Source organism: Mobula hypostoma, chromosome 5 (genome assembly GCF_963921235.1).
Source record: "Mobula hypostoma chromosome 5, sMobHyp1.1, whole genome shotgun sequence".
Classification (NCBI taxonomy): Eukaryota; Metazoa; Chordata; class Chondrichthyes; order Myliobatiformes; family Myliobatidae; genus Mobula; species Mobula hypostoma.
The window spans coordinates 101,644,953-101,671,059 of NC_086101.1; the positions used below are offsets into that span (position 1 = coordinate 101,644,953).

General features: G+C 44.2%; 1 protein-coding gene across 1 annotated transcript in view; it reads right to left on the reverse strand.

The window, feature by feature from the left end:
• Positions 1-26,107, reverse strand: part of LOC134346871 (contactin-associated protein-like 5) — a 1,673,098-nt gene that overhangs the window by 1,004,707 nt on the left and 642,284 nt on the right. The window contains exon 5 of the mRNA XM_063048676.1: positions 2,263-2,466. Within this exon, the coding sequence (XP_062904746.1) occupies positions 2,263-2,466 (204 nt within the window). The remainder of the gene's footprint in view (positions 1-2,262; positions 2,467-26,107) is intronic.

The window sequence follows — 26,107 nt, forward strand, 5'->3', positions numbered from 1 at the left end:
CAGAGCCCCTGTTATTTCTACACTAACAAAGTCTTAGGGAATATCTTGTCCAGAGCAGGAGACTCATCCACTTTTATATTCCTTAAAAGTGCCAGTACTTCATTTTCTTTAATTTGTCATACTTTCTATAACTACCCTACTTGTTTCCTTTACATTACACAATTCAATATCCTTCTCCTTAGTGAATACCGAAGAAAAGAAATAGTTCAAAATTTCCCCCATCTCTTTTGGCTCCGCACATAGCCGTCCACTCTGATTCTCTGAGGGACCAATTTTATCCCTCACTATCCTTTTGCCACTAACATAACTGTAGAAACTCTTTGGATTTCTTTTCACCTTACTTGCCAAAGCAGCCTCGTATCTTCTTTTAGCTTTTCTAATTTCTTCCTTAAGATTCGTTTTACATTCTTTATATTCCTCGAGTACCTCATTAACTCCAAGCTGCCTACATTTATTAAAGATCCCTCTCTTTTTCTGAACCAAGTTTCTAATATCTCTTGAAAACCATGGCTCTCTCAAACTTTTAACCTTTCCTTTCAACCTAACAGGAACATAAAGATTCTGAATCCTCAAAATTTCACCTTAAATCTCAATCCTAGGTCCAGTCCTATCCTTCTCCATAATTACTCTGAAACTAATTGTATTGTGATCACTGGACCAGAAGTGCTCCCCAACAAATACCTCCGTCACCTGCCCTGTCTCATTCCCTAATAGGAGATCCAAGACTGCCCCTTCTCTAGTTGGTACCTCTATGTATTGCTTCAAAAAACTATCCTGCACACATTTTACAAACTCCAAACCATCCAGCCCTTTTGTAGAATGGGCTTCCCAATTGTGAAAGATTAATAATGCCTGCTGCATCAGAAGTACTCACCACTGTTCTCAAAATGGATACCAGTATTTTACAATCAATTCCTCTGACGAATAATTCTGTCGCTCATTGTATTGACAAAGTGAGTGAAGACATTGGGAAAAGTATTTTCTCACAGTTTCCCTACATGGAAAGTATGACATTCTCTTTCACAGACAGTGATTTTCAAGAGCACTGCTTACACCTGCAGAAGGATTTTTCTGAATTGATTCAAGTATTTGAACAACCTGGAAATTTTGGGCTGGGTAATTAATCCATTTCTTTGCAAGGGGAAAGAACAGGAAGACAGCCTACAAGAAGAAATTATTGAAATTCAGAATGAAGAGGCAGCAGAAATGCTTTACAAAAATATCGGCTTTTGTGGTATGTGGCTGCATTGTCATACAAAGTTTCCTGGTCTTTGGAGAAGAACCAAACTGCTCTTCATTGCATTTCCATCCTCCTACCTTACTGAAAGAAACTTCAGTGCAGTGAACCATGTACTCACAAAAAACAGAAACCACTTGGACATTGTTACGCATGGGGACCTACTGTCACAACTTGAACCAGATATTTCATCTCTTGCTAAAAAAACCATCAAGCTCACGGATCACATTGATATCAAAGCTGCTGTACAGCGCGCGGGTACTGTGTAAGCCAGGTTTAAGGACAAATAACAATTTAAAGCAGAATCAATTTTCTCATGTTAACATATGGTAGACACATTTTTACACTACGGGTTTTTGGAAAGTATACTGTGGCTAAGAGGGGAATTGACAAGTATGAAGGTGCTTTAGGCTGAAAAAGGTTGGGAAACACTGTATTAGGGTTTAATCAGTGTTGTTGGGGATTGCTGTGTGATGCAGTACGAAGGGCCAGAAGGGTCTATTCTGCTCTATATCCCTTAGAATTTAAAAATAATTCTCCAAAACCCATCCCGAGAACACAGTGGGACTCACTTCCACAGAACAAATGAAATACTTCAACAGGGCACACTCTGCAATGATAAGTTGGAGGGGGCAATGTATAGTGACAATCTCCTAAAAGAAGCAAAAAGTAAAAAAAAAGATTTATTGTCTCTGATTATGGTTTACAAAAACACTAAAATTTATCAAAGATATTATTAAATATAATCTTCATTATGTATATTCTCAGTGCCTTCCCCCTTTATATAATTTGTCATCGTGCTCTCTTCTTCTGATGTCAATCTCACTGCCCTGACTTTTGATTGGTTCTACTTTTTTTCCACCTAATTTGGAGCAATTCAACAGAGGCTATCCTTTCCATTCAGATGGTGTTCATTAAGGTTCTCTTCAATGTCCACCCTTTTCCTTTCCTATTGCCTAACTTATGTTGCCTAGCAGCATTACCTGGAATGGCACAGTGGTTAACTTCTCTGTTTCAATACTTACCCAAATTGATGTGTAGTAAGAGTTTGCCTTTCTTCAGCTCCAGAGTGATGTAATCTCCCCGCTGCCCCTCTCCATGCAACATTACTCCATCACTCTGCATTGTCTTGAACGTCAAAGAGACAATGTCTTTGATTGTGCTCATGCTCTTCTGGTTAAACCTGTAAAGCAGTGTGCTTCTTCCATCAAAGTCGACGACATCAGATTCTATAGATAGAGGGGAAAAAATATCAATGTGAAATTTCCACTTTTGTGTTGATCCCTCCTGCCCAGCACTGGCAGCAGGAAGCGAGCACGGTCTGGATGGTGGGGGTCTTTGATGAGATGATGGATGCTGCTTTCTGGTAGGTAAACATAATCAACTGTGTAGAGGGCTTTTCCTGTGATGGACTGGGCTCTACTCAACTCTTTCCACAGTACTTTCCATTACTGGGCCTTGGTGTTTCCATACCACTGGGCATCTCCAGAATTTTGTCAGAGGTTTTGATGGCATGCCAAATCATGCAAACTTCTAACAAAGTTGTGCCTTCTTTGTCATAACACTTACGTGCTGGTTCCAGGACAGATCATTGGATCTGTTAACACCAAGGACTTTAATGCCAGCAACTTTCTCCACCTCCATTCGCATCATGAGGACTGGCTCATAGACCTTTGGCTTCTTTCGCCTGTAGTCAATTATCAGCTCTTTGGTTTTGCTGCTGTTGAGCGAGAGATTGTGAGTATGGCACCACTCAGTCTGATTTTCACTCTCCCTCCTCTATGCCTCATGATAAAGGTGAAACAGAAGGGTCAAATTTATAATATAAGTGGTGTCAGTGGACTTCAGAAGTGCTACAGAAACCGAAATGAAAACCTTTAAACTTAAGAGACACAGCGAGGAATAGGTCTTTCTGACCCTCCGAGTTGGACTGCCAGCAACCTCCAATTTAACCCCGGCCTAATTACTGGACAACTTACAATGACCAATTTACCTACTAACCAGTATGGGAAGAAACTGGAGGATCCAGAGAAAATTCATGCACTCCACGGAGAGGATGTACAAACTCCTTAAAGAGGATGCCAGGACTGAACTTCAAACTCCGATGCCCTGAGGTGTAATTACATTGTGCTACTGCTACACTACCGTGATAATGATTAATGAGGTCTTGCACATAGTGATTAAAAAATCCTCAATTGGGCTCGTCTCACTCACGAATTAGTGTGAACTTAACTCTACTTATAATATATTCACAGTTTACAAATCTAAGAAAACATTAATGTCATTACAAGAATCACCTCAGTTGCCCACCTCACATCTCAGGAAGTCACTATGCGGCATTTTGATGTCAAACAGAAGACATTTCTAGAAAATATGCCTGGTCAGTCAATCTGAGCATATTAACCAAAGTGATTTGCATTCTGCCCCAAAATTCAATGACTCTATTGATAGAATCCAGGAATTTACCACTTCAACTTAGCGTAGGATATCCAATAAACAAATAAATGTAAGGTGACATTTCAATAGAAAATAACCCAGAAACTTGCTCCATTCTTCAGAAATGCCAGAGGAACACATCAGGTCGGGCAGAATCTATGGAGGGGAATAAAGAGCCAAAGTTTCAGGCCGAGACCATCCATCAGGGCTTCAGTGAGAACTTTACCCCATCAACACTTTCCTGTATTGATCCTAAGCCCATTTCAACCCTAGTTTCCAAAATTCTATGAAGTCAACATCCAAGTACCAACAATCTCCTGTGTAAAAAACTTGAAAGATTTACAGCCCTCTGGGTAAAATAATGTCTTTTCATTTCATTCCTGAATGGCCAACTTCTTATTCTAAGGTTGTTCCCCTAATTATAGAAACGATGCAAGTGTCTACATTATTCCTTAATTTGTCTTGAATATTGTATATTTCATTTGGATCACTTTAACTGTAGGAATTGCAGACCATGCGTGCTTCATCTCTCTTCAGAAGAAACCCTTCCTCTCACCATCATCCTACAAATCAATCCGTGTTCCCTTCCCTCAATAATGAATAATTTTTTCTTTAGGCAGGGTGACCAGACCAGCATAGAATATCCCGACAGTGCTCTCCCCTTGTAATAAAGGTCAACATATTTTTTGCCTTCCAAATTCTTGGTGCATGAGATATTAACTTTCAAATATTTCTCAGTGATGCTCAGATCCATGAACTATACTTTTTAATGCTCTCTCAACATTAAGTAAGACTTTGACTTTTTTACCTTTTTCTACTAAACAGGATGATCTCACATTTTTTCACAATTTGTAAACACTTTTTCTCTATAGTGACTACCTTCTCGTTTTCTTGAGGCCACTCCACATGCCCTTAACAACATCAATTACTATCTAACTGTATATCACCAGAACATTTCCCCCCTCCCCACCTCCCCCAGCTAAATCATTGTGAACAGCTGCAGACCCCAATGTGGTTTCTACAATCCTTAATCAACTTAAATAAATCATTCAAATTTCAATTCTGATTAGCAACTATTTGCATCGCAAATTATTGAAAGCTTTTTTCAAGTCAAAAACTACCATATCCACAAGCAAAAGCAGAAAAAGCTGGGGAAAAAAACTCAACAAATCAGGCATTAACTACAGACAGAGAAACAATCAACTGATGAAGTGACTGTTCTGACAAGAAGGCTGCAGGCCTGAAATGATAACTATTTCTCTTTCCACAGCTGCTGCCTGGCCTGTAGAGTTTTTCCAATACTTCAGTTTCAGATTTCCATCATCTACAATTCTTTTGGTCTTCATTGACCACATCCACTCATTTCCTCCTAAAAACTGAGTTGTCTCTATTTGATTTCCTTTTCTAAAATGAGTGTTAGCTTAAATTATTAACTCTATATAACAATATTATACTTTTCAATTACTGTTATGTTACTTCCTTAATTATATTATCAAGCATGTTTTTTTGCCATTGATGCCAAGCTAATTGGCCTGTCTCTAAATTTATTTGCACTTTCCTAAATGGTGGAATTACATTTGCTATCTTCCAAAGTCAATTGATTCTCAGGATTTGATACCAACAGTATTTATTAGGTTTTAGCCCATTTGTTCCTCCAAGGCTATATATTTTTAAGTAATGATAATTTTATTCAGGTCTCAATCTAGCTCAATTCCATTCTTTCTTTTTCTGAAAACTGACGCAAAATATTTGCTTAATTTCTTTGCTACACCTTTACTCTCGAATGTCTTACACAGGCACAAAAAAAAAGGAATTACAGAGGCATAAGAAAGGAGTTGATCCGAATTGATTGGAAAAGAACACTGGTTGGGATGACAGCACAGCAGCAATGACTGGAATTTCTGGAAGCAATTCAGAAGGCACAGGATATATACACCCCAAAGAGGAAGATTCTAGCTAGCATGGATAAAACAGTGGCTGATTGGCAGGAGGGAAAGAATGGGACTAAAAAGAGCCTTTTCTGGTTGGCTGCCAGTGACTAGTGTTGTTCCTTAGGGGTCTGTGCTGGGACCACTTATTTTTACATTATGTAACACACTGTAAGGTTTCACTGCTAATGTAATGGCTTCTCTGTAATATCCCGCTGCTAAGGTAATGTTTTCTCTGTAGCAGCAATGTTTGTGTTACAACTAGAGATAATGGAGCATGTTAGCTAATGAGCTAGATGTTGTTCTTCCTTGTGTGTCTGGGAGCCGGGAATTCACGGTCTTTTTGCCAGGGAGAGATGAGGGGAGAAGATGCGAATGGAGAGGGTTGGTAGATCTCAGATGGAGTGGACTTGGAGCAAGGGTCCAAAGGTCAGCGATGATCGGAGAAGGTTGGTGGTGGACACATTGCACAGTGAGCTCCAACTTTGCACATTAGATTGTTCCATGAGAACGGGCTCTTATCTTTTTTTTTGTTTCTTTACTAACCATATGGTCAAATTAAGAATTATAAAGCTCAATCGTTTAATTGCGTATTGTGTACTGTTTGTTATTTCATGGTACTGATTTGTAACAGGGACACCGCACAGCATCCACCCAAATGAGATTTGTTAAGTTTGGCCAGGCCAGGGGCCATCATCCTCTATATTAAGCCACTAGCCGAATCAAGAGTTACAGTTATGTGTCAATGATTTGGATCATGCAATTAATAGCTTTGTAGCAAAGTTTGCAGATGATATTGTTACGAGAATACACATAAAATTAAGATGTTTGCTGGCCTGGGCTAGCATCAGTGGCATCAGCAGTTGGTCTGCCACCTGCCCTCAGGGGAAGGAGAGATAAGGAACAATGGAGCAGCGTCTGGAGATGTGTAATGAAGGGATGTGGGAGGAAGAGCTGTCTGGAGCGGCTCCCCCCTTTGAGCCCTGAACTGTTTGAAGTGATGGACAGGCGATACCCCAGCAGGGGGATAAAAAGGGACAGGTTCGCTAAGACAGACACACGCCACCCGAGGTAACGAGACCCTGGAAGCGGTGCGCTTCTCACGAGTGGGTGAGAAGTCCCAGACAACGACAAGGGTGGAAAGGTACGATCAGCGGGAACCCGGTGTGTGTCCGCCCTTGCCTGGGTGCCGGGTTCACTGCAGAGGATCGACCGCATCTGGAGGAGGGGTCACAGTCGGTGACCTCAGGTGACATCACCAAGGACCTGCCCAAAAGCGATTTGTGAGCCATCTCGCTGGTCTGTGAGTGAAGCCGTTCTGAATGATGAGTTGTTCCTATTCTATCTCTCTCTTCCCCCACCTTGTCCATCGCCATGGCAACGATTACTGCGAACTGAACTACAAACTGGACTGAACTTTGAGTCATTTTGAAATTGGTCATTTAACCCCTAGACAACGATAGAGCTTGATTGATGCTGTTATCTTAATTCTGTGCACATGTGTTTATCATCACTGAACTGTTGCATTTATTATCCTTTCGATTACTGTGTTGCTTGTTTCTTTAATAAAACTTTCTTAGTTCTAGTACTCCAGACTCCAACTGAGTGATCCATTTCTGCTGGTTTGGCAACCCAGTTACGGGGTACGTAACAATATGAAGATGGGCAAAAGCGCAGGTAGTTTTGAGGAAACAGAGAGGCTACAGAAGGACTGAGACAAATTAGGAGAACGGGTAAAGAAATGGCAGATGGTATACAGTGTTGGGAAGTGTATGTTGCACTTTGGTAGAAGAAATGAAAGAGTTGACTATTTTCAAAATGGAGATAAAATACAAAACAACTGAGGGTTCAAAGAGACTTGGGATGTTGAGCCTGTGGTGACGAAGGCAAATGCGATGTTAGCATTCATTTCAAGGGGACTAGGAAATATAAACAAGGGTGGCATGTTGAAACTTCACAATGCACTGGTGAGGCCTCATTTGGAGTATTGTGAGCAGATTTGGTCCCCTTATCTTAGAAAGGATGTGCTGAAACTGGAGAGGGTTCAAAGGAGGTTCACAAAAACGATTCCAGGATTGAATGGCTTGTCATATGAAGAGCGTCTGAATGCTCTAGGCCTATATTCACTAGAATTCAGAAGAATGAGGGGTGACCTCATTGAATGGTGAATGGCCTTGATAAAGTGGATGTGGGGAGGATGTCTCCTGTGGTTTTTTTTGTGTGCCATACTCTGCCAGAGCCTCGGCGACCACCTTTTCAAATGGTTGTCTTGGAGGAAAGATTCTGTGAGTGGTCCTCCACGTCTCTCTCACAGCGCAGTATTTTTTTTTACGAGGCCGAGTTGCGAGCTTGGCACCCAACCCAGCACGGATGGAAAGCGTGCCCGGGAGCAGCCCGACTGGATTTGAACTCGGGAACCTTCGCTCCGGAGTCTGGCGCTGATGTCACTGCGTCACCAACTGGCTCTCCAACAGTAGGAGAGTCTAAAACCACAGAGCACAGCCTCTTATAATGGAGATGAGGAGGAACTGAGAGAGTAGCGAATCTGTGGAATTCTTTACCACAGGCAGCTTTGGAGGCCAAGTCTTTGTGTATATTTAAGGCCATGGTTGATAGATTCTTGATTGGTCAGGGCATGAGGGGATAATGGGAAATGGCAGGAGATTGGGGCTGAGAGGAAAATTGAATCAGCCATAATGAAAAGGGAGAGCAGACTTAATAGGCCAAATGGACTAATTCTGCTCCTATATCCTATGGTCTTATGGTCCAAGTGCATTTGGCCTGCTAAATCCATGCTAGTTCTTTCGAACAGGTATTTGTAGAGAGCTCTTTCCCTATCTCCTTTTTTTTTCACTTTCACCTACTGATTCAATTCTCTTTTGACGGTTTCAATTGATTCTGTATCTATTACTGCACCAGGGAATATATTCCAGATCCAAGCATAGAAAGAATGTTACTAATGTTCACTTACTCTAGTTCACCTACCAATCACCTTAATTCTCTCCCCTCTGTTTATTGATTTTTTAGATACCGGAAACTGTTTCTCTTCATTTACTCTATCTAAGCCTTTTTATGAGCTCAGACAGCTTATTCAAATCTTCCATTAGACTTCTCCGCTTCAATGAGAACAACCTCAGTTTCTGCAGTCTACCATGTAACTGTAATCCCTAATCACTGCAGCCAGCCTCCTTGCTAACAGAGGTGCTTTAAATGAAGAAGAGAAATCTTATCTGATAAACTGTGCAGTGGCCCTTCAGAATGCGATTTTTAAATAATTGTTTTTGCTGCCAAAATCGTTCTCCGATCTACACGGTAAACTGAGAAAAAACATTTAGCCTTGCTCCAACACTGTTTCGTAGGATTCTGCAGCCCAGGAGCTGAATAGCTTTGACAAGGATGAGAATGCATGGAACAGCATGAGGAATTAATACAATAGTAGAAAACTGCTGACAGAGGATAGACAGAAGATACATGTAGGAGAAGACTGTTCCAGTCTATCCCTTCTGTTAAGATGAAAATGGCTTATATACGTAATTCTTCATAATTGTTGGATGTTATTTTTTGCTGCATGTCACCACCAACACACCACAACAAATTCCTAATACACATAAATGTATATGGCAAATGTAGTTAATCCATACAGCAGCACAGATCGAGAGGAACGCCAGAGACATTTTCGCAGGATGCAAATTGCTAATACCAGGAGACATAATTTTAAGGTGATTGGAGGAAAGTATAGGAATGATGTCAGAGGTAAGGTTTTTATACAGAGAATAGTGGGTGTGCGGTACACTCTGCCAGAGGCGGTAGAGGCAAATGGTTTAGGGAGATTGAAGAGACTGTTAGACAGGCACATGGATGATAAAAAGATGGAATGTTACATAGGAGGGAAAGATTGGATTTTTCTTAGGATAAATAAAAAGGTTGGCACAACATCGTGGGCCGAGGGGCTTGTACTCTACTGCAATGGACTATGTTCTATATTCAATGTTCTATGTAACTTCTGACATATGATGATGGAGCACTGACAGCCCTCTGTAGCAGCAAATTTTGCTCATCTCAGTTAATGATCTCATTATCCTGGGCCAATGAGTGGTACAATAGCAACACTATTGCTGCCAAATAACAAATTTCACAACTAACCTCAGTGACAATAAACTGATTCTGATTCTGAAATCACTTCACACATTGTACTAGAGGCTCAGTGCTAGGTCATTCAGCTGACAATCAAACACCCATCCTATCCCAACCTCACTTGACTCATGTTACCCCTAACCTAATAGCACTCATGTGTGTGAATTTCATTTGAACAAACTGCATGCAATAATATTGTAAATTCCCAGCTGCCTGTATGCAGAGACTAGATGTTTGTTGCAATGACATTTGGAAAAACCTTTTGAGAAGGTCACTGCTGCAAAAAAAGTGTGGCCAAAATTGGAGAATTGTGGACAGTTTTGGTGACTCTATTATGAGAAAGACATTGCCAAGCTGAAGAGGGTGCAGAAGAAGCTACCTGGACTGGAGTGGCTGAGTTATTGGGAAAGGTTGGCTACATTGGTTCCCACCTGCTTCCAAATGGCAACAATTATACCAGAGTCTAAGAAGAATAGTGTGAACTGCCTTAATGGCTATCACCTCGTAGCAGTCACATCTATGCTGACAAAATGCTTTAAGAGGTTGGTCATGGCTAGAATCAACTCCTGGCTCAGCAAGGACCTTGACCCACTGCAATTTGCCTATCATCACAACAGGTCTATGGCATACATGGAGTTATGATGTAGTGGCCATTACAGAGACTTGGCTGGCACCAGGGCAGGAATGGATTCTCAATATTCCTGGATTTCAGTGCTTTAAAAGTGATCGAGAGGTGGGGGGGAGGGGAGGAGGGGTGGCGTTACTGCTCAGGGATACTATTACAGCTACAGAAAGCATGGGTAATGTAGCAGGATCCTCTTTTGAGTCAGTATGGGTGGAAGTCAGGAACAGGAAGGGAGCAGTTACTCTATTGGGGGTATTCTATAGGCCCCCTGGTAGCGGCAGAGATACAAAGGAGCAGATTGGGAGGCAGATTTTGGAAAGGTGCAAAAATAACAGGGTTGACTTGGGTGACTTTAACTTCCCTAATATTGATTGGCACCTGATTAGTTCCAAGGGTTTAGATGGGGCAGAGTTTGTTAAGTGTGTCCAGGATGGATTCCTGTTACAGGATGTGGACAGGCTGACTAGGGTGAGTGCCATACTAGATCTAGTACTAGATAATGAATTGGGTCAGGTCACAGATCTCTCAGTGGGTGAGCATCTGGGGGACAGTGACCACCGCTCCCTGGCCTTTAGCATTATCATGGAAAAGGATAGAATCAGACAGGACAGGAAAATTTTTAATTGGGAAAGGGCAAATTATGAGGCTACAAGGCTAGAACTTGCAGGTGTGAATTGGGATGATATGTTTTTGCAGGGAAATATACTTTGGACATGTAGTCGATGTTTAGAAATCTCTTGCAGGAGGTTAGAGATAAATTTGTCCCGGTGAGGAAGATAAAGAATGGTAGGGTGAAGGAGCCATGGGTAACAAATGAGGTGGAAAATCTAGTCAGGTGGAAGAGGGCAGCATACATGAGGTTTAGGAAGCAAGGATCAGATGAGTCTATTGAGGAATATTGGGAAGGAAGAAAGGAGCTTAAGAAGGGGCTGAGAAGAGCAAGAAGGGGGCATGAGAAGGCCTTGGCGAGAAGGGTAAAGGAAAACCCCAAGGCATTCTTCAATTATGTGAAGAACAAAAGGATGACAGGAGTGAAGGTAGGACTGATTAGAGATAAAGGTGGGAAGATGTGCCTGGAGGCTGTGGAAGTGAGTGAGGTCCTCAATGAATACTTCTCTTCAGTATTCACCAATGAGAGGGAACTTGATGAAGGTGAGGATAATATGAGTGAGATTGGTGTCCTGGAGCATGTGGATATTAAGGGAGAGGAGGTGTTGGAGTTGTTAAAATACATTAGGACGGATAAGTCCCTGGGGCCTGACAGAATATTCCCCAGGCTGTTCCATGAGGTGAGGGAAGAGATTGCTGAGCCTCTGGCTAGGATCTTTATGTCCTTGTTGTCCACAGGAATGGTACCGGAGGATTGGAGGGAGGCGAATGTTGTCCCCTTGTTCGATAAAGGTAGTAGGGCTAGTCCGGGTAATTATAGACCAGTGAACCTTATGTCTGTGGTGGGAAAGCTGTTGGAAAAGATTCTTAGAGGTAGGATCTATGGGCATTTGGAGAATCAAGGTCTGATCGGGGACAGTCAGCATGGCTTTGTAAAGGGCAGATTGTATCTAACAAGCCTGATTGAGTTCTTTGAGGAGGTGACCAGGCATATAGATAAGGGTAGTGCAGTGGATATAATCTATATGTATTTTAGTAAGGCATTTGACAAGGTTCCACACGGTAGGCTTATTCAGAAAGTCAGAAGCCATGGGATCCAGGGAAGTTTGGCCAGGTGGGTTCAGAATTGGTTTGCCTGCAGGAGGCAGAGGGTCATGGTGAAGGGAGTACATTCAAATTGGAGGATTGTGACTAGTGGTGTCCCACAAGGATCTGTTCTGGGACCTCTACTTTCGTGATTTTTATTAATGACCTGGATGTGGGGGTAGAAGGGTGGGTTGGCAAGTTTGCAGAATACACAAAGGTTGGTGGTGTTGTAGATAGTGTAGAGGATTGTCAAAGATTGCAGAGAGACATTGATAGGATGCAGAAGTGGGCTGAGAAGTGGCAGATGGAGTTCAACCCGGAGAAGTGTGAGGTGGGACACTTTGGAAGGACAAATTCCAAGGCAGAGAACAAAGTAAATGGCAGGATACTTGGTAGTGTGGAGGAGCAGATGGATTGGGGGGGGGGGGGCGTACATGTCCACAGATCCCTGAAAGTTGCCTCACAGGTAGATAGGGTAGTTAAGAAAGCTTATGGGGTGTTACCTTTCATAAGTTGAGGGTTAGAGTTTAAGAGTCGCGATGTAATGACGCAGCTGTATAAAAGTCTGGCCACAATTGGAGCACTGTGGCCAGTGCTGGTCACCTCACTATAGGAAGGATGTGGAAGCATTGGAAAGGGTACAGAGGAGATTTACCAGGATGCTGCCTGGTTTAGGGAGTATGCATTATGATCAGAGATTAAGGGAGCTAGAGCTTTACTCTTTGGAGAGAAGGAGGATGAGAGGAGACATGATAGAGGTGTACAAGATAATAAGAGGAATAGATAGAGTGGATAGCCAGCACCTCTTCCCCAGGGCACCACTGCTCAATACAAGAGGACATGGCTTTAAGTTAAGGGGTGGGAAGTTCAAGGGGGATATTAGAGGAATGTTTTTCACTCAGAGAGTGGTTGGTCTGTGGAATGCACTGCCTGAATCAGTGGTGGAGGCAGATACATTCGTGAAGTTTAAGAGAATACTAGACAGGTATATGGAGGAATTTAAGGTGGGGGTTATATGGGAGGCAGGGTTTGAGGGTCGGCACAACATTGTGGCCCAAAGGGCCTGTAATGTGTTGTACTATTTCATGTTCTATGTTCTATACGCAATCTCGATGGCTTTTCACACGGCCTTAGATCATCTGGACAATACAAACACCTAAGTCAGGATGCTGTTCATTGACTATAGCTCAGCATTTAACATCATCATTCTCACAGTCCTGATCGATAAGCTACAGAACCTGTACCTTCCTCTGCAATTGGATCCTTGACTTCCTAAGTAGAAGACCACAATCTGTGGGGATTGGTCAAAATATCTCCTCCTCGCTGACGATCAACACTGGCGCACCTCAGGGATGTGTGCTTAGCCACTGTTCTACTCGGTCTATACCCATGACTGTGTGGCTAGGTATAGTTCAACTCCATCAATAAATTTGCTGATGATTTAGCCATTGTTGGTAGAATCTCCGATGGACATGAGAAGGCTAGAAGGCTAATATAAAAGCTAACTGAGTGGAGTTGCAGCAACAATCTTGCACTCAATAAGAGAAAGGAGCCAGTTGCGGACCTCGGGAAGGGTAAGACAAGGAAACACAAATAAGTCTTCATAGAGGGGACAGAAATGGAGAGAGTGAGCAATTTCAAGTTCCTGGGTCTCAACATTTCTGAGGATCTAACCTGGTCCCAACATATCAATGCAGCTATAAAGAAGGCAAGATAGTGGCTATATTTCATAAGGAGTTTGAAGAGATTTGGGTTGTGACCTAAAACACCTGAAAACTTCTATAGATGTACTGTGGAGAGTATTCTGACAGTTTGCTTCACTGTCTAGTATGGGGCGCTACTGCATGGGACCAAAAGAAGCTACAAAAAGTTGCAAAATTAGACAGCTCCATCTTGGATACTAGCCTCCATAGTATTCCAGACATCTTCAAGGAGCAGTGCCTCAGAAAGGCAACATCCCTCATTAAGGATCCCCATCACCCAGGACATGCCCTCTCCTCTTTGTTACCATAAGGAAGGAGGTACAGAAGCCTGAAGGCACACACTCAAGAGATTCAGGGACAGCTTCTTCCCGTCTGCCATCCGATTCCTAAATGGAGATTGAACCCTTGAACACAATGTGGAGGATTTAGTCCAACTGGGTCGGGCAAGTACCTTTGCAAGACTATAGAACTGCATGTCTACATTGCTTGATGCCTAGATCAGTGGGGAACCATGGTGCTGCCCTTTAGCCTCCTGCTGTAAACAGAAGACTATGTGGTACTGCCCACTAGCCTACGGCTGTACACACCAAAAGGCTATGTGACTTAATCGTTTTTCCCTATAGCTTACTTAGAACAATACTGAATATAGAAATGTTGAATAAACCATACCCATTAGAATCAAAAGTGGATGTGTGTACTGATTGTAAACAGAGTTGTTGCTCTCCAGAGGGACGGCTCTTCATGTCACGTAAATACAGAGTCTCCTAAAGAATACCTGGGTCTGAGTCCTGTTTGCAAAAGGAAACTGGTGACAAGGATGGGATCCCTAATATTCGGGGGCCAAATGAGCCTTGACAGAGCAATTGGCTCCCTGGGTAGGATTTGAATCCCTACCTGTGAGACTTCCCTGAAAGGGGAGAAGCAAGACCAGGACCAGGGTGAGGTGTGAGGAAGGTCACCCCTGACCGGCCAGTGACCAGCTCCTGAGTTCTGGTAGGAACAAGGAGGAAACTGGGAGGGCGATCAGATCTACAGACTAAAATATCTTTGTGAAATTTAACTGAACCCAGGTATTGGTATACGGTAATCAGCTGGTTACAACATGCAGTTAGTACAGAAAATAGGGCAGAAAATATTAATAAATACAAATGAAAGTGTATGTTATGTGGGAAACCGAGCAGGTAAGTCCCTGGTCAAGCCAACCCAATCGGAAAAGAGCAAGGGGTGACCACATGAATGATGCCTGGCCGATCCAATTAGGAAGGCCCCAATGAATGAGGACACAGAGAAGAAACTACAAAATACAAGAGAACAAAGAAATTGTTGGGCGACCCCGTCAATAAGGTTTTGGTGGAAACAGGACAGCAGGTACTCTGATACATTTCCAGTGATTTATACGGAGGTTATTGAAGTGGCAGTGGAATTGCAACAAAGTCTCCAGAATGGGCAGCTAGCCCAGGCCGTGGTGGCTCTGGCGGCTCCCCTGGACTGAAACCCGGCCCCTGTGCCCGATTCTTCCCAAGCTTACGGATGGGTACGGGGGCGGGCTGGCTATCCGTCCATGGAAGTTCAAGTTTCCACCAGGCAGGGGAGGAGGGTTGCCCAATAGCACCACAAGGGGAGGCACCTCTCAATTCCCCCGGATAATGGTGGGTGACATCCCTATTTTAAAACCCTGGACCCCGCTGAGGTACGCCATATGACCACCGATGCCCCTGATCCATTCAGAAAACGTATAGCGTTTCATAATTGGATTATTCAGACCGGTCAGATATTTAGCCTGGTGATTTGTGGGCGTCCCTCCGTATCATATACGGAAGTTCATGGGCTGGGCGGACGCCAACTTCCCGCTCGCCAATGCTACTTCTGAGGGGGACTGGCGACCAGTAGAGTCATCAAGGATGCCCGACTGGCTATGGAAACATGGGTGTGCGAAATTAAAGCCCTATCCTTGCTGCAGCCCGACAACATGGGGACTTCGGGAAAGTTACCCGGTGCTTGCAAGGGAAAGGAGAAACCGTCACTGACTTCATAGCTCGATTCAAAGACACCTGGGACTCAAACGTGGGAATACACCGAGACCAGCAAAATGTCCCCGTAGCTGTACAAACCTTCCTGAACTGCTCCGACCCGAGGTCACTCATGTGTTTAAGTGGACCAATCTACACAGGCAGACTCCACAGTGGAATGAACCCAGATCCTGATTAACATGGAATGAAACAGGTTGTTTAAGATAACGGGAGAAAAGAGGCAGTCTATGCAAGAAGGGGAGTGGAAGGCGGGAGTTTGCCAAGGGAGAGAAACCGGGGAATTATAGACCGGTTAGCCTAACGTCGGTGGTGGGGAAACTGCTGGAGTCAGTTATCAAGGATGTGATAACAGCACATTTGGAAAGCGGTGAAATGATCGGACAAAGTCAGCATGGATTTGTGAAAGGAAAATCATGTCTGACGAATCTCATAGAATTTTTTGAGGATGTAACTAGTAGAGTGGATAGGGGAGAACCAGTGGATGTGGTATATTTGGATTTTCAAAAGGCTTTTGACAAGGTCCCACACAGGAGATTAGTGTGCAAACTTAAAGCACACGGTATTGGGGGTAAGGTATTGGTGTGGGTGGAGAATTGGTTAGCAGACAGGAAGCAAAGAGTGGGAATAAACGGGACCTTTTCAGAATGGCAGGCGGTGACTAGTGGGGTACCGCAAGGCTCAGTGCTGGGACCCCAGTTGTTTACAATATATATTAATGACTTGGATGAGGGAATTAAATGCAGCATCTCCAAGTTTGCGGATGTCACGAAGCTGGGTGGCAGTGTTAGCAGTGAGGAGGATGCTAAGAGGATGCAGGGTGACTTGGATAGGTTGGGTGAGTGGGCAAACTCATGGCAGATGCAATTTAATGTGGATATGTGTGAAGTTATCCACTTTGGTGGCAAAAATAGGAAAACAGATTATTATCTGAATGGTGGCCGATTAGGAAAAGGGGAGGTGCAATGAGACCTGGGTGTCATTATACACCAGTCATTGAAAGTGGGCATGCAGGTACAGCAGGCGGTGAAAAAGGCGAATGGTATGCTGGCATTTATAGCGAGAGGATTCGAGTACAGGAGCAGGGAGGTATTACTGCAGTTGTACAAGGCCTTGGTGGGACCACACCTGGAGTATTGTGTGCAGTTTTGGTCCCCTAATCTGAAGAAAGACATCTTTGCCATAGAGGGAGTACAAAGAAGGTTCACCAGATTGATTCCTGGGATGGCAGGTCTTTCATATGAAGAAAGACTGGATGAACTGGGCTTGTACTCGTTGGAATTTAGAAGATTGAGGGGGGATCTGATTGAAACGTATAAGATCCTAAAGGGATTGGACAGGCTAGATGCAGGAAGATTGTTCCCAATGTTGGGGAAGTCCAGAATGAGGGGTCACAGTTTGAGGATAGAGGGGAAGCCTTTTAGGACTGAGATTAGGAAAAACTTCTTCACACAGAGAGTGGTGAATCTGTGGAATTCTCTGCCACAGGAAACTGTTGAGGCCAGTTCATTGGCTATGTTTAAGAGGGAGTTAGATATGGCCCTTGTGGCTACGGGGGTCAGGGGGTATGGAGGGAAGGCTGGGGCGGGGTTCTGAGTTGGATGATCAGCCATGATCATAATAAATGGCGGTGCAGGCTCGAAGGGCCGAATGGCCTACTCCTGCACCTATTTTCTATGTTTCTATGTTTCTATTATAAATAAACAGCCAAATTGGCACAGGTTGAGTTCAAATCTTCAAGAGTCATATTCACCGATCCTCACCGATTCCCGTACCTTGCTCCATTGAATCACAGTCCCCAACACATCGAATCCTATGACCGGTTCACTCCAGCATCTTCTCTCTTCATTTCTCCCCAAACAAAGCTCATACCAGTGTCAGGCATGAAAAAAAAACACTTCCCAAGCCTTCTCTCCTGATTGGATGGCCCACATTCCTAAGCACCTGCTATCTCTAACAATAACCCAAACACTGCTTCTGCAGAAAGACCATTACATGAAAAACCCTACAACTTTAGCAGTGAAAATTTTATCAAGGCATTACATAGGAAATGTGCATGAAAGGGGCATTGGGCCAGAGAGTGCTGAGGTGGCATGGAGGGACAGGATAGGAGGGGGCAGGGAGAAAGGATGTCCCACAAAAATCCCCGGGAACTGGCACCTTTCACTCAACGTAACCCCTTCAGGGCCCCAATAGGAAGGCCACGAGGGAAGACGATATAAGCTAGGAACCCTTGGGAGGATCCACTCCTGGAAGTGGAGATGGCCTAATCGATTTTGGCCCACTCTATTGTCTGGAAGTCCTCTGTGGCACTGCCTAAGAGTACAAAGACTATTAAAACCATGGGGAAAGCAGACTCCTCATGATGGATTCATTATCCCAGCCCATATAAATTAGAGTAGAAGGCAGAGGGGTAGAGGAAACAAGAAATTGTGCACATGCTGGAAATCCAAGCAACACACACAAAATGCTGAAGGAACTCAACGGACCAGGCAGCATCTATGGAAATGAGAAATTGTACCTTGAGTTACCAAATGGAAAGCTTCATGAGCTTTGCTCTATGATGCTCCTAAAAACAGAAACACAGTGGCTTTATATGCCTGGGATATGGAGAAATTGGTTGTAGCAGGGAATAATGACAGAGGTGAGGATCGGGGATTAGACCAGAAGATATAAGAGCAGAAGTAGGCCGTTCGGCCATTCAATCATGGGCTGACCCAGTTCTTCCAGTCATCCCCACTCGACTGCCTTTTCCCCATACCCTTTGATGCCATTGGCTAATCAAGAACCTACCTATCTCTACTTCTTAAATGTTGAGGGTGATCACTTCTATCACCACCTCAGGCAGCATGTTCCAGATTCCCACCATTCTTCAGCTGAAAAATATCTTCTTCAGATTTTCCCTTAACCTATTCTTTACTCTAAGCTCCTTTGCCCTCTTTTTCTACCCTCCAAACATCAGGCTCCTGAACCAATGTGGATAACTTTACTCAGCTCAGCTCTGAACTGTCACACACCTACAGACTCTTTTTTGAACACTCTACTATGTGTTTTGCACGTTGGTTATTTGCCAGTATTTATGTATAATTTATTTTCATAATTTCTATTTCTTTATTTTCCTGCAAATGTCTGCAAGAAAATGAATATCAAGGTAGTATGTAGTAACACATTACTTTGATGATAAATTTACTTGAAACTAATTTCTTTTGCTTTTTGACACCTTTGTTATGAGGAAAAGTTTCCTGCTTTCTGCTTTATAAATTTCCTCATTATTTTGAATACTTCAGTCAGGTGCTCCCTCAGCTTTCTCTGCTCCAATGAAAACAAATCCAGCGTTTCTCCATAAATGGGAGCATCTCCTCTCCCATCACTGCACCCGACTCCATCTCCAGTGCATAATATATAGAGAGAACCATGGTACAATTTACTATTATCTGCTAAGAGGAAACAATCACTACTCATGACCTGGCAATTGAAATAATTTCATTAAACGATAGAACTTCCAGCCCCTTCATTCCTATGTTCTATTTGAAAACTGACAACTTCCATTTCGATGGCACTGGTATTGGAGTAAAGCATTCCAAAGCACTTAATGGGTGTACTATCAAACAGAATTGACACAAAGACTGTCATACAATTAGGTTTCAGTGCAGTTGATTAAAAGCATTGTCAAAGCGATGGGTTCAAGTTGTTTCTTAAAGGGAGAGAGGAAAACCTTAGTGAGGGAACTCAATAGTTTAGGGGCTTGATAAGTGAAAGTACAGCTGTCTGTGTGGAATGATTAAATTTGTAGATTAGAATTAGAACAGCATAAATCTCGGGGAATGTTACATGGTTAAAATTGTTTATAGATGTAGAGATGAGAAAACAAAGACAATAATTCTAATTACTTTGTAATAAGTAGACCAGATCAATAGGAAATGTCAGCTCAGACTGTTCTCATCTACCATAAAGACTTGGCTGATACTTAGCAATTGCCCTTGGATTTGCATATCTCTTTCTGTGTTGGATTGCTAAGAAATATTTACCATAATACTAATGCTACGATAAAAAGGTCACCAAAATATAAGATAGAAAATAGACGATTTTTTCATAATCTGACATTTATGCATGGATTAGAGATCCACAAGTTGAATTTAACTCCAAACATGGAACTTCTTTATTTACATCATGGAGACAATTATGTACCAGATGATGAAAATCTCCATGGCAACCATCGAGTTCCAAAAGACTGCACCACTTGTTAATACCACAGCCACAATAAAAATTGGATCAATTATTATCTTCTTCATGAAACAGCATTATATTTTATGCAAGCTGCATCACTTTAAATAGCATTAACCTTTCACTGTTATTTCTTGATCTTTTCCCACTCTTAGAAGTGTTAAAAAAAAACTCTGGAAATAAATGTTGTCTTATTGGAAATTATGCCACATGTTTTTTTTCCAATATACATGACATTTATTGAAGAACAAATTCTTAATTATATAATCCAGAATTGAATGAATATTGTTTGCTTTCAGTCTCAGAGTTATGACTGTCACGTGTGTACAAATTGGATAAAGTTAAATGCCTGACAATGTTCAAAATGTATCTGATTCCTAAATGTTTGGTACAATCAAAATTAGTTTCCTATGTTGGGAAGTCACCATGGTAACAGCTCAGAGTGGTTGAGCTAACGGACGCTGTAATTTTGGATGGATTATAAAAAGTTGATCCTTCGGTCTGATAACAGCAGAGGAGACACGATATGAGAGAACTGCAGAAGCTACCCGAGAAACCACTGGTGGAGTTTATGACCACCACGAGGGTGGAGGCGACGGACCGACTAATTTCGACCCGTGATTACCAGTGTGGGTAAGAGCTTGCCTGCAGGGGTCTGCTGTTGGTGAACCCATGCCGTGGGTTAGCAGACCATTCCCTAGAAGGGGCTCTGTCCATCTGTGTATGTGTGGGAGTCACACCAAGTGACTCTGAAGACTTCGGAAGCAAGAACGACTAAAGCTGCCATCTTGAACATCAACTCAATTAACTCTCTCTCTCTCTCTCCATCAATTCAACTCGACGCAACACAAAGTGAACTAAACTGCTTAAACTTACCTGACACCGTAAGACTGATATCTACCTCCCGGACTATTATTTTTTGTATCCACACACACATTTACGAAGATATATATATATATATATATAATAGTTTATAACCTGCATTGTATTATTCGGTTTAATGATATTAATTCGTAGTAGTAATAAATATAGTCTTAATTTATAGTAAAACCAGACTCCAGGTGTGTTCCATTCCTGCTGGTCCTTTTCAACCCCTCACGGGGTTCGTGACAAAATTCGGAGAAGGAAGTCTGAGAATCGGAGCCGGAGTGCGGCAGAAGCTATTTCGAAATTTTCGGTTCTTTTTCATCAGAGTTCAGAGAGGTGGGTCTGCGCAGGTGTGTGATGTCGGGCAGCGAAGCGCTGATTATTTAAAAGGAACACAGCCTTTTACAACGGGCAGCGTCATTTGCGGGCTGCGGAGTGAGCCGGGAGCAGAGTGAGGGCTTAAGGGCTTTGGCTCAATGGGTTTACGCAGAAACGGGCAAGGCGAAGAAGGCTTGGTTTTCATTTTTTCCTGTTATTTGAGGAGAGGGGGAAGTAAGAGAGGGGGATAATCCTGCCTGGCAAACCTATTACAATTTTTTGAGGAAATTACCAGTAGGCTAGACAAGGGAGATGCAGTGGATGTTGTAAATTTGGATTTTCAGAAGGCCTTTCACAAGATGCCACACATGAGGCTACTTAACAAGATAAGAGCCTATGGAATTACGGGAAAGTTACATATGTGGATAGAGCGTTGGCTGATTGGCAGGAAACAGAGAGTGGGAATAAAGTGATCCTATTCTGGTCGGCTGCCTGTTACCAGTGGAGTTCCACAGAGGTCCGTGTTGGGGCTGCTTCTTTTTATGTAAAGGGATTTCGACTTTTATGTTACTACGGAGGCTAATTAAAATGGCGTCTTTGTTATGTTAATCTGGGGAATGCGGCTTTGTTGTGTTAAACGCTGAGAAAGTTTACACTAGCAGCTTATTTTGGTTTAGAGGGTGATAAGAAGTACGTTATTAACCAATTGGGATAGTTGTTATGGTTTTGGTGTATTTGAAGATACTGTATGCGCGGGGTTTTGGGGCAGAAGGCGAGAGATCGAGACAGAGGATGGACGAGGTGCTGTGAGTCCGCTAATGGGGTCGGACCCAGAGCGGGACTTTCGGCGAGGAGACGGAGACGGACTGGTGTGGAGCGTCTGGTCGACCACCGTTGTTGGTCCCAGGCGGCTGATCGAGGTGGTCTGAGGGGGTCGCAGGGTGAAGAAGAAGGTCCTTGAGCTCCAACTGTTTGTGCACAAAGAGATTGAACTTTGATAAGTGTGGCGCCTTTTATTTTCCTTTTATATTTTATTCTCTTTTAATTATATAGTTCCAGTAATAACTATAAACTGTAAATCATTTAATTGCATCTGGTGTATTGTCTGTTATTTGGGCGGGGTGGGGTACCTCACACAGCATCCACACAAACAAGTTATCCAGTTTGGCGGGGCCGAGGCTGTTTCCTTAGACGACAGCGAGCCGAGCGACCCTGAGGGTGGCCAGGGGGGGCTACATTGTGGGCACTCGTCCGGGATACTTGAGTCTGTTGGTATGCTGTGTGGGTGCCCTGTTTAAATCTGTAATGTGTGTCTCTGTGGGTTATTTGCTGTTGATTGCTGTATGCGTTGTGGGTACGGTCTTTGTTCGAGTTCAGGCTGGCATTGACGAGTTGGAGGTGGCACTCGGGGCTGTCCATGCGGTTGGGAGAGAGAGGAAAGAGTGGTCTGATTTGGAGGTAGACTCTGCGAATAAATGTTCTAGCTCTGGCAGGCTCCGCCTGGCACTTGGGATAGTGTCCACCCCAAGAAGGGCGGAGACTAGCGAGACGTGGGCGGAGCGGATCTCTCAGTTGTTAGATGAGTGGCAGTGCTCGGTTGAGGGAGAGCGACAGAGATTGGTTGAAAGTTTGAGTAGGCGGGCCGGTGACAGTGTTAGAGCTGTCAGGTTCACTTACACCGTAGTGACAGCTGCCAGTTATTTGAAAGAGGGGGGAAAGTTTTCAGTGTGTCTTCTCTAGCTAGGAGGGCGGCTAAATTGCTTGCAGTGCCAGGAGGATCATTTCAGGGGATCAGTTGTTCAGCTGATCAGAGAGGTGTCGGGAAACTTAGTGGAGGCCCAGTGGGGGAACGGCTTGAGGTCTCTGGGGAAGCACGTTCCCAGCAACGTACCAATGAACTTCCGAAAGGAAAAGACCCTATTCCTGAAGGCTTAGAGGGGCCACGCCCCAGGGTGTCGCTATGGATAGAGGGAAGCGATGTTAAAGCTATCCTCGACCCTGGGGCACAGATCAAGTTGTTGTACAGTTCATTTTACAACCGGTGTCTGAAGCATTTATCCTTGACAACTGCAAGGGCACCGGAGACTTTGGGTACTAGTGGCAGTAGTTATCCAGAAGACGATGATTGGTTAATGACCCTGGAGTTCATGGAGGCATTTACTGGGCACCCACCGTGTCGAGTTGCTTCTGAGGACGTGTGTAGCAGCCTTGAGCTGGTACTGAATTTAAGCGAGACCCAGTGGTGGTACGGCTTGGGGAAAGTATCTGAGGGTGAGACCCTCTTAGTAGATGCTCCGAACTACCACGAGGGAGGGGAGTTGACCGCTGAAGACACCTCAGTGAGAGAGAGGTCGCGGCAACTGGACCCTAGCGGCGTGGAAGATGAAGGCAGCGTGTGTGTGGATTATGCGATGTGGTTTAATGTGCTGCATCTGAGGGGTGGACATTGCCAGATCCTGAGGAGTGCGGCTGTTGAGCTGAAGATGGCCTTTACTAGTTCCCTAGGATTCTTCCGATCCGAAAAGATGCCCAAGGGCATATCTGGAGCCCCTGCATCCTTCCCGCGGGGCATGAGGAAGACCACAGGGGAAGTGAAGGTGTGTGGAGTTTTGACGTATGTGGATGACCGCCTAGAGCTTGGATTCGCCTGGGGGGACTATGAGGCGAGGCGAGTGGCTGAGCCCGGGCGACCGAAGCGAAGTGTAAAATGTGGAGCAGTTTTTGGCCGGAGGAGTTTGGTGCAATGTGAGGAAAATGACTCGACATACCAGTTGAACTTCCTGGTGTTGGGACAGACGGTGGTGGACCGGGGGATGGAAACCCAGGTCGTCAATCTGAATGAGACACAGGGAAGAGAAGGGATTTGCACCGCACTGCGGTCATGTACTGATGAATTAATCCAGCGAGAAGAAACGATGACCCACCTTCGAAGGGATCAGCAGGAACTCAAGACGTTGGTTCAGAAAAGATTGGAAGACTTCCAAGTTGGGGAAGATCAAGGAAGTGTTCTGACTAAGGTCAACAGAAAACCGAGAGCCCAGGGAGGGGAGTTTGACTACACTCCCGAGGAGGTGAAGAAATGGAGGACAGATCTCGGAAAAGGGAGGCGGACGCTTGAAAGGAACCTGAAGATGACTATCGCGAGTTTAAATGAAGTGGAAAAACTGAAAGTTGACCTGGAAAGTGTCCTCAGGAAGAAACAACCGGAGGCTGAACATTCTTTGACTGCTGCTTTTCAGGTCAGAGTGGAAGAAGCTGGTGGGGTAACTGCGTCCCAGATTGAGATGGCCAGGAACCCTGAGTCAGAACTGCGGAGGCTGTGGCGAGAGTTGAAGGAGTCCCTGAAGAAGCTGATGTCTCGACTGCAGGAGGCTGAAGGGGTAGCCCCGGCTAAATGTTTCAGTTTGGAGAAACTCAAACAGCAGCTACCGATCGAGGGAATGAGGAAGGATACGGGTTCGAAGGATGACATGCTGCACATGTGGTACATGCTGCCTTTCGCTAACTTCCCTGTGATTGAGGAAGAGACCTTTCTCCCTTCTCCCACTGAGTCAGGTGTAGTGGGGAGGGCTAGCTGTGGGCAGTCTGAGTTACAGCAGGATCAGGAAGGAGGAGAGGCGGGGCCTCGGACATGGGACAGGGGGCTCCGAGCTGTAGGGTGGCTTGAGTGAGAGAGGAGTTGACAAGCAGGCTCGAAGTATCCCTAGTAGTGTCTGAGCCTTTTGGGTTTAGGTGAGGGGGTACGGAGGTCTCGGAGGGTTAAGAAGCTCCCAGATAGGTTGGCCTATGTAGCGCCCGTGGGACGGGAGTAAGGTCCACTGTTTGGGGAGTACTGTCACTGTGTGTATCTGTGTATGTGTGTGTTGTGTGAATGCAGGACTGGTTGGCGAGTTATTTAGAAGTCATGAGGACATGACTTTATTTGGTGGGGGGAGAGTGTAAAGGGGTTTCGACTTTTATGTTACTGCGGAGGCGAATTAAAATGGCGTCTTTGTTATGTTAATCTGGGGAATGCGGCTTTGTTGTGTTAAACGCTGAGAAAGTTTGCACTAGCAGCTTATTTTGGTTTAGAGGGTGATAAGAAATACGTTATTAACCAATTGGGATAGTTGTTATGGTTTTGGTGTATTTGAAGATACTGTATGCGCGGGGTTTTGAGGCAGAAGGTGGGAGATCGAGACAGAGGATGGACGAGGTGCTGTGAGTCCGCTAACGGGGTCGGACCCAGAGCGGGACGTTCGGCGAGGAGACGGAGACGGACTGGTGTGGAGCATCTGGTCGACCACCATTGTTGGTCCCAGGCGGCTGGTCGAGGTGGTCCGAGGGGGTCGCAGGGTGAAGAAGAAGGTCCTTAAGCTCCAACTGTTTGTGCACGAAGAGATTGAACTTTGATAAGTGTGGCGCTTTTTATTTTCCTTTTATATTTTATTCTCTTTTAATTATATAGTTCCAGTAATAACTATAAACTGTAAATCATTTAATTGCATCTGGTGTATTGTCTGTTACTTGGGCGGGGTGGGGTACCTCACACAGCATCCACACAAACAAGTTATCCAGTTTGGCGGGGCCGAGGCTGTTTCATAGAAACATAGAAACATAGAAACATAGAAAATAGGTGCAGGAGTAGGCCATTCGGCCCTTCGAGCCTGCACCGCCATTTATTATGATCATGGCTGATCATCCAACTCAGAACCCAGCCTTCCCTCCATACCCCCTGACCCCTGTAGCCACAATGGTCATATCTAACTTCCTTTTAAACATAGCTAATGAACTGGCCTCAACAGTTTGCTGTGGCAGAGAATTCCACAGATTCACCACTCTCTGTGTGAAGAAGTTTTTCCTAATCTCGGTCCTAAAAGGCTTCCCCTCTATCCTCAAACTGTGACCCCTCGTTCTGGACCTCCTCAACATCG